Source organism: Rhea americana, unplaced genomic scaffold, assembly GCF_003343005.1.
Source record: "Rhea americana isolate MKP2758 unplaced genomic scaffold, rheAme1 scaffold_63, whole genome shotgun sequence".
NCBI lineage: Eukaryota > Metazoa > Chordata > Aves > Rheiformes > Rheidae > Rhea > Rhea americana.
The window spans coordinates 4,804,711-4,812,168 of NW_028186790.1; the positions used below are offsets into that span (position 1 = coordinate 4,804,711).

Consider the following 7,458-nt stretch of genomic DNA (forward strand, 5'->3'; position numbering starts at 1 on the left):
AACTGCCCTAAACTTAGGCTCTTCTTTTTCCCTCCTGTATATCCTCCTCTCTTGTCTCCTTTCTAAAGGTATGATGGAGAAGGTAAATGAAACACCCTGGAGACCATCACCATCTTTCCAGAGACTGAGATCAAAGCCAATACCTTGCTCCCAGGGAGGCTGGGTTGTACCCATGCTCTTGAGCTCATCATTCTTCTGTTGGTGGAGACCCAGGCAATGCTAGTATAGATTTACACCACCATAAAACGGAGGGGAGGTCAGAACCGAACATGCCAACCAGAAAAGCACTTCAGTTCACCATAAGTGAATCTTTTACTCCCATTGACTTCAAACTAGCTAGGTATATCCCATGTAGTTGGCTGCCTGAGGCCACAAACGACGTCCTGGACTCACGCTGCTCAGACTTAGCATTTCCTTCCTCTCACCCTTCCTCCCTCATCAAATACCATGCGAATCTAAATGCCCCCTATTGTGAAAACTCAAAATATAGACACAAATATTAGAGCATAAAAAAAGAACTCACAAAGCATGAAAATGAACTTATAAGTAGTGATGAGAAAAAAATGTAGAGGAAAACCCAGACACTGAAAAATGGCTAATATTCAATTCAGGCCATTTCTGATATTAAGCTTTAGTTTAGCATTTTCAATACCATCTACTTGAAAATGCTCTGCTGTCCAACACTGTTCCTAACCTATTCCACTCAGCCAAAAGTTATATATTAGTACGTACAGCCAGCGTGACCATGATTTCTTCCCACCACCCTGTAAATCAGATTCCTCTCCAATACAATAAATTAAGGAGGACTGCCATAACACTGGTGCCAGTAAAAGGAAAAAGCTGTCTCACAACCTACACATGTCTTGAGGTGCAAGGCTGCAAAATATCCTTAGAGATGTAGGGTTGGGTCCTTGGTTGGTGATTTACACCAGCAGAAGTTCCAGCTTTTGGTCTTTTTTGTAAAGTCCAGGACACGTGCTGAAACATCATAACTGAATATCAGAGAGATCTGTGCAGTTCTGTGTACCTAACAACACRCTGTATTATGAATAAAGAGCATTAAAAGACTGAATGCAGCTGGTTTGTCAGGGAAGACAGAAAGCAGCTCATGACAAATTCTGAAGTGTCACATACACCAATCTGTTAAAATACCCTATTCTTTTACAGTGACTAATTTAAAGACAGGAAGACCAGCAGAACATGCCCCCACTACCCTTGCTCACTGGCTCCCACCCATCAGTAACACCCCATCCGTGCGAGATTTTGTCCCCAACTCTCCTCCCTGTCGGTTTGCCCAAGGACACAGCCCTAGGCAGTAAGGACGATGCTGCAAGCGCCTTCCTGGGGAGCTGCTCTGCCTGACCCTCAAGAGACATCTGTGGCCTCTTCATCGTTTCCTTCTTGCTGAGCTAAAGAAAAACAGTACCGCTCTCAGGGCGTGAAGTTGCGTTTCACCCATGCACATTTTTGATGCCGCACACCTTTCGGCAAAGGGAGACATTCACACTGCAACGGGGACACTAGTGACGGCGCGTGGGGATAGCGAGGAATTTGGTGGAATTGCCTGTCCGAGGCCCATGCAATAACCCTTGGTGTCCGGCAGGCTTTCAAGCCCAGCCTGTGCAGAGCTCAGTACAGAGAAATTGGTTTAGGAGGCRTTCGGCAGCGCACGCTGTAACGCTCCGAGGTCGGTGCTGTGCGAGCGTCGTCAGACTGCCACTGTCACCCCTACACACAGTCTTTTTTTTTTCTCAACACGTGGCCATGCCGCCCCAGCRCAGATAAAAGAATGAGCCCCGTTAYTGCAGAGCTGCCRACGTGCTCGGCAGGAAGCCAGCACGTTTCCCGCGGGGTCCGCTCCAACAGAAGGCTATATTAGTAAGCTTGTCAGTGCATTGGTATTTTCTGACATACACGTATATTTTGCAACGATATGACTAACCGTAGCTGTTGCTGTTGCACACAACAAGCAGGTCAGTCTGAAGCAGGTGATAAAACTCTCGCCGAGTTTGGGAAGCGAGGCCGCGCGCGTGCCCTCGGTGCTCCGGGGTGCTCCCGCTGTAATCCCGCGGTGCCTCAGCCTCTTTCAGCGGCTCCCTGCACGATCCCTGCGCTGCAAACAGCTCTGCAGCCGTCTGCCCTTAGGGAGGAGCCCACCCCGACGGGTATCACTGAACTCTGGGGGTCGTGCCGTAAGGGCCTGAGATTGTCAGCAGCTGCTTGTTTTGCAYGGGGAGCGCGACCAACACGTCAGTGCAGACCTGCACGATTTTCTTGGGTAACTTTTTGTGTAATCTTTCTTGTGCAATCAAGATGTGAGTTAAAATTCTTAGGGTGCAAATGTACCTAGAGCTGTTTGGCACRCAGAGTTGAGCAGGAGGCTTTGCTGGGTTTGCTCTTCACCTAAAACACTACATTTCCCGACTTTTCCTTACGGGTACACCAGGCATCATCCAACAGCCGCAGAGGCCGCTTGGCCCAAACTGGGCCAAACCCTGTTTTGCTTTTGCCACTGCTTTGGGATGCCCGGGACACGGGGGCCCTCCGGGACACAGCACAGGCGGTGGCTTCAGCGTGCACTTTGGCCGGGTCCCGGTGGCACGGACCTCGCCGAATCACAGCCCTAACCCCTCCGAATCACACGGGCTCACTGCGAGCTTCCCGGTTCCTAAGCAATCACATTCCCACGGAAGAGAGGACGGAGAAAGCTAAGCACAAATACACAGACCTTTTCAAATGCTTCACGTTCCCCAGCTTCACTGTAATTATATCCTGCAGATAAAAATGGTGCTGAAGGTCAAACAAATCCTCCAGGAGAATATTCTCCACATGGAAACTGTGTTTTTTTTTACTGGAAAGGTTGTATAAATACTGCAGATTGAGAACCTATAATTATCTGGTAAAATCACTCTGAATCTACTGAATTCACGTTTGTCCGCGTCCGATTTCTACTCTCCTATTTATAATGCTTAAAGGTGCCCAAGAATCGGCCTGAGCAAGAGGCAGTCGGTCAGAAACACCTTTTGGGGCGGCCGTGCYGGCAGGCAGCGGGGCCGGGGCGCAGCGCTAGCCCGTCCGCCCCCCGCTCGGCGTCCGCGACRCGAGATGCACGGCGCTGCGGACGCAGCCACGGGAAAGCCGCGAGCGAAACCCGCCCGCGACCCGGCCCGGCCCGCTGGGGCTGCAAATCCCAGCAGAGCGGGCGAGGGAAAAGAAAACATGGAGAAAAAAAATTTTTTCAAGCAGTGAGAAAAATTATCAAGCAACCAACAGCGATTGAAAAATTAGGTCCTCGAACAGCTCTGCAATATTGTAAATGACCCAGTGTTTGCAGAACAAATTGCTCCGGAGCTGCCCAAGCCACGTCCCTTCGCACTGAAGCCTGCTCACGCTTTCCTCTGCCATGGGGAGCCAGGCGCCACGGGAAACCCCACGGCGGCAAAAACCGAAAGGGCAGGAGCGAGAAAACCCCACCGGCRATGCGCAGAGGCTGGAACGCCCCGTTGCACCAGGGTGAAGCTATCTTAATTTAAAGGCGGTTTAAATTCACGCTCGGCTCCCAAGTTACTCGGAGTCCTTAGTCCCACCAGCAGCCTGCGGCTTTGCTGCCCGCGGGAAGGGTCCGCAGCGCCCGGTGGCCACTGCTGCCGCTTTTTTGCTGAGACGCGCTGTGTAGACGGGGGGCAGCGTGGGGTTCTCCTGTCCCTCCCGGGCTTGGGCGCGTGGCCAGGGCAGCCCCAGGGAGGTGGGGGACACCTGCTCTTGGCTTGGCTTTGGGAAAGGCACCACCAAAACGTGTACATTGTGTGTGTGTGTGTGTGTGTGTGTGTACGTATATAAAATATATATATATATATATAAAAAATATATATATATATTTTTATATATATATATATATATATATATATATATAATGGAGCTGGGCTGTTAGAGAGGGTTTGGGGGGGAGGGGAGAAGCCACAGAAATTGCTACCTGCAGCCACAGGTCTCCACGACCATGTCCTCGTACTGTTTGTAAACCACGTTGTTGCCGGAGTCTATGTAGAGGATGCTGATGGGGCTGAGCTTGGAGGGCACGCAGCAGCTGGGGGGGGTGGACTCGGGGTCCATGGAGTTCATCAGCGTCTGGATGATGGCGTGGTTSGTGGGCTCCAGGTGGGAGCGCAGGGGGAAGTCGCACACCCCCTCACAGTGATACGCCTCGTAATCCAGGGGGGCGATTATCCAGTCGTCCCAGCCCAGYTCCTTGAAGTTCACATGCAGGGGCTTCCTGCTGCAGCGGGTCTTCGCCTTCTTCCCGTGCCCTCTGCCCCCGGAGCGGGCGGCGATGGTGGTCCGTCTCCTCCTCCGCTTGGGATACGTCTCCCGGCCGGGGTCGGGGGGCTCCAGGAACGGGGGGCTGCCCAGGGCCTTGATCTTATCCCGGATCTCCTTGAAGAGGTTCTCCTTCCTCTGGGTGCGGGAGAAGGCGACGAGCAGGGCTCTCTCGTGGGGCTGCGGCCGGGGCTTGCTGAACCCCAGCTGCCGGGGGGGCAGGAGCCGCCCCGACTGATCCGACACGATCCGCAGCAGGAAGCACAGCAGCTTGCCCGAGGGCGATTTCTCCCTCCGATCCCGCAGGGCTTCCCACACATCAAACACCTCCCATCTGGAGGAGCCAGCATCCAAAAGGTCCGCGGCGCGGGAGTCCAGCAGCCGGGGCTCCTCACCGTCCCGGCTGGGGCAGGTGGAGAGCAGGAGGTGGTGGAAGGTGCCTTCGGGGGACAGGGCCAAGCTCCTGTTCTCGGGGAGGGCGCGCAGGACCCGCAGCTCCGCGCCGGTCACCTCCTCTACCTCCGGCAGGCTGGAGATGTCGAAGAGGTACCTCTGCTCGGGCGCAGAGGGGGAGGCATCTGGCAGAGATAAAACGAAAACAACGGGGGGAAAAAAAAGGAAAACAAAGAATAAAAACCCATCAGGCTGAAGCTGAGCTCTCAAACAAAGACGCGGAGTTAGTCGGGGAGATCATCGCCTTGGAGCCGGGCACGTTGAGCATTGCTGCAGGGACAGGCAGCTGCGTGCCCTGCGCCCAGGTAGCGTCACCCCAGCTGGAGACACRGAAAAAATACGAGGAGGATAAGGTGTGTGGGGGGGGACAGAGTCCAGGGGGAATCGCTCCAAGCAAGTGACTTGTTTGTGTTCAGCCCCGTGTCCCGAAGGTGGTTTTTCTGCCTCCTCCCGGGTGTCCCTGTGCCCCCAGCCACCAGGCACGTCGCTACGCTGCATTGCTGTTCCGGCACAGAAAGCCACAGCTGAAACTGCACTCTGCTCTCCCATTCCCACCGAGCACGTTGTCACCGAGCGTTCTGCCCTCCACTTTTCTCTCCCCCCCTCCTCCCCTTCTACTAAGTAAACTGCTGCAAAAAAATCTTGCACTCCCTTGCAGGCAGATGTGGGCACACACGTCAGGGACGCACACGCTGCCCGAGGGGTATCTGGCACAGAAGCTCTTCCAAGAATGGATCCACTATTTTTGGTGGATCCAAAGCCCAAAYAGAAACACAAGCAGTTTCTGGTACTAATTAAATATACTAGCTGTGAWTTAAAACCCAGAAAAGGGGGACCAGAAGATGAATGAGTTCTGGCAGGGTTATTCTTTATTTTCCCTTAACAAGAAATCTGATCTGGGAATATCGCAAGTTTTGCAATATTTGCGCCCGGGCATGGCATTCACCCTGACGACCTGCAAACCGCAACAGTCATTCCCGATGCCCCCGAGCCGCAGCCCCTTCCCTGGGCAAGCGCTTTCCGCGGGCATCGCCTTCGGTCGCAGAGCCCTCACCGCCTTCCTGCTGGCCGGTATTTTTCTCCCTGACATTTATTAATATTTTTATTTTTAAAGCAGACATAAAGTTCCTGCGAGGGACAGATAAGGAGATGCCTTTGAAGAGCTCATCTGGTTTCGTTTTGCTCTCAAACGCCCAGAGCCCGGGCGCAGTTTTTCCCAGCGCTCCCAAGCCGGGCAGTGCCCAGCTTCCCGTCGGGGCATCGCCCCGCCGTCCCGGGCCGTTTCCCACCAGCTGCAGCCCGGGGCTCCCGCGGCRGGGCCGGGAGCCGCGGGGGCTCCGCGGCAGCCCGCGGGGGGCAGGAGCCTCCTTTCCCTCTGCTTTTTCATTTTATTCTACAGAGTTTTTCTTTTTTTTTTTCCTTTTTTCCCCCCTCCTTCCCCGCAGCCGAGGGAGCTCCGTCGGGAGGATGCAACGCGCAGATCGATGTTGTGTGTGCATTTTATCGTTACGTACATATATGTGTATATATATTTATTAATTAGATCCGCGGATATGGGGGGCGGGGGGAAAGATGCAGCCGCGGAGCCGCTCTGCTGCCGCGGCGGAGCCAGGCGCGCCCGCGCCCCGCTGCGCCGGGCCGGGCCGCGCCGGGCCGGGCCGGGCCGGGCCGCCCTTCCCCGCGGCCGCTCGCCGGGCGGCGAAGGCGCTCGCAGCGCTTGCCGCGGTCCCTCGCGGCCGCCACGGCGATCCGCGCCTCCCAGCGCGGCCCGCAGCCTTCCCGTCCCGTCCCGTCCCGTCCTGCCGGGCAGGCTGCACCTCGCAGCCCTGCCCCGACCTCTGTCCCCGTCCCCAAGGCCGGCTCCGCGGGCAGCCCCCTTCCCAGCGCCTGCCCCAAGCCCGTGCTCACGCTCAGCCTCATGCTCACGGGCAGCCCCTGCCCCAAGCCCGGCTCCAACTCCATGCACAGCCCCATCGCCCTCCCGACCCCCGCGCACCATCCCAGCCTCAGCCCCATCCTCGTGAACAGCCCCGACCTCACTCTCATCCCCATCACTGCCCCTCTCTCCAAACCCCTGCCCAGCCCCTTGCCCAGCCCCATGTCCATGCCCAGCCCCACGCTCATGCCCACGTCTATACCCTCACTCACGTCCATGCACAACCCCATCCACACCAAACAACAGCCCCGCGTCTATCTCCATGCACAGCCCCTTGCCCAGACTCATTCACAGCCCCATGCTCATGCCCATGCCCGTGCACAGCCCCTTGCCCATGCCCATGCACAGCCCCATGCCCATCTCCGTGCCCACCTCCACGCACAAGCCCGTCCATCTCCATGCGCAGCCCCGACGCCGGCGCCCCGACGCATGCCCGGCGGGGCAGCGCACCCCGGCTCCCCTGGCCGCCGCGGCCGCGGGCGGCGGGCGGTGCCCGGCGCTGCGCACGGCGCGGTCCGCACTCACCGCTGCGCGCCCGCTCCGCGAAGCCCGTCACCGTGTCGGCGCGGCGGCCGGCGCCGCGGCGGCCGGCCAGGCGCTGGTAGAGGGCCACCATGTAGTGGTGCGGCACCAGGGTGCCGTTGCGGAGAGCCCCGTCCCTCCGCGGCGGGGAGGAGAAGGGGGAGGCGGCGGAGGAGGAGGAGGAGGAGGCGGAGGAGGAGGAAGGCGCGGCTGCGGAGGGTCGCTGGGGAGCG

The 7,458-nt window shown here is 57.0% G+C and overlaps 1 protein-coding gene across 1 annotated transcript; it reads right to left on the reverse strand.

Moving 5' to 3' along the window:
- Positions 1-3,924: 3,924 nt before the first annotated feature.
- GDF7 (growth differentiation factor 7) lies at positions 3,925-7,385 on the reverse strand. The gene is made up of 2 exons (XM_085320324.1): positions 7,229-7,385; positions 3,925-4,892 (listed from the first exon to the last, which is right to left on the reverse strand). Exons 1-2 carry the CDS (start codon positions 7,317-7,319, stop codon positions 3,970-3,972), a joined length of 1,014 nt encoding a protein of 337 aa, XP_085176450.1. The 5' UTR covers positions 7,320-7,385; the 3' UTR covers positions 3,925-3,969.
- Positions 7,386-7,458: the final 73 nt, after the last annotated feature.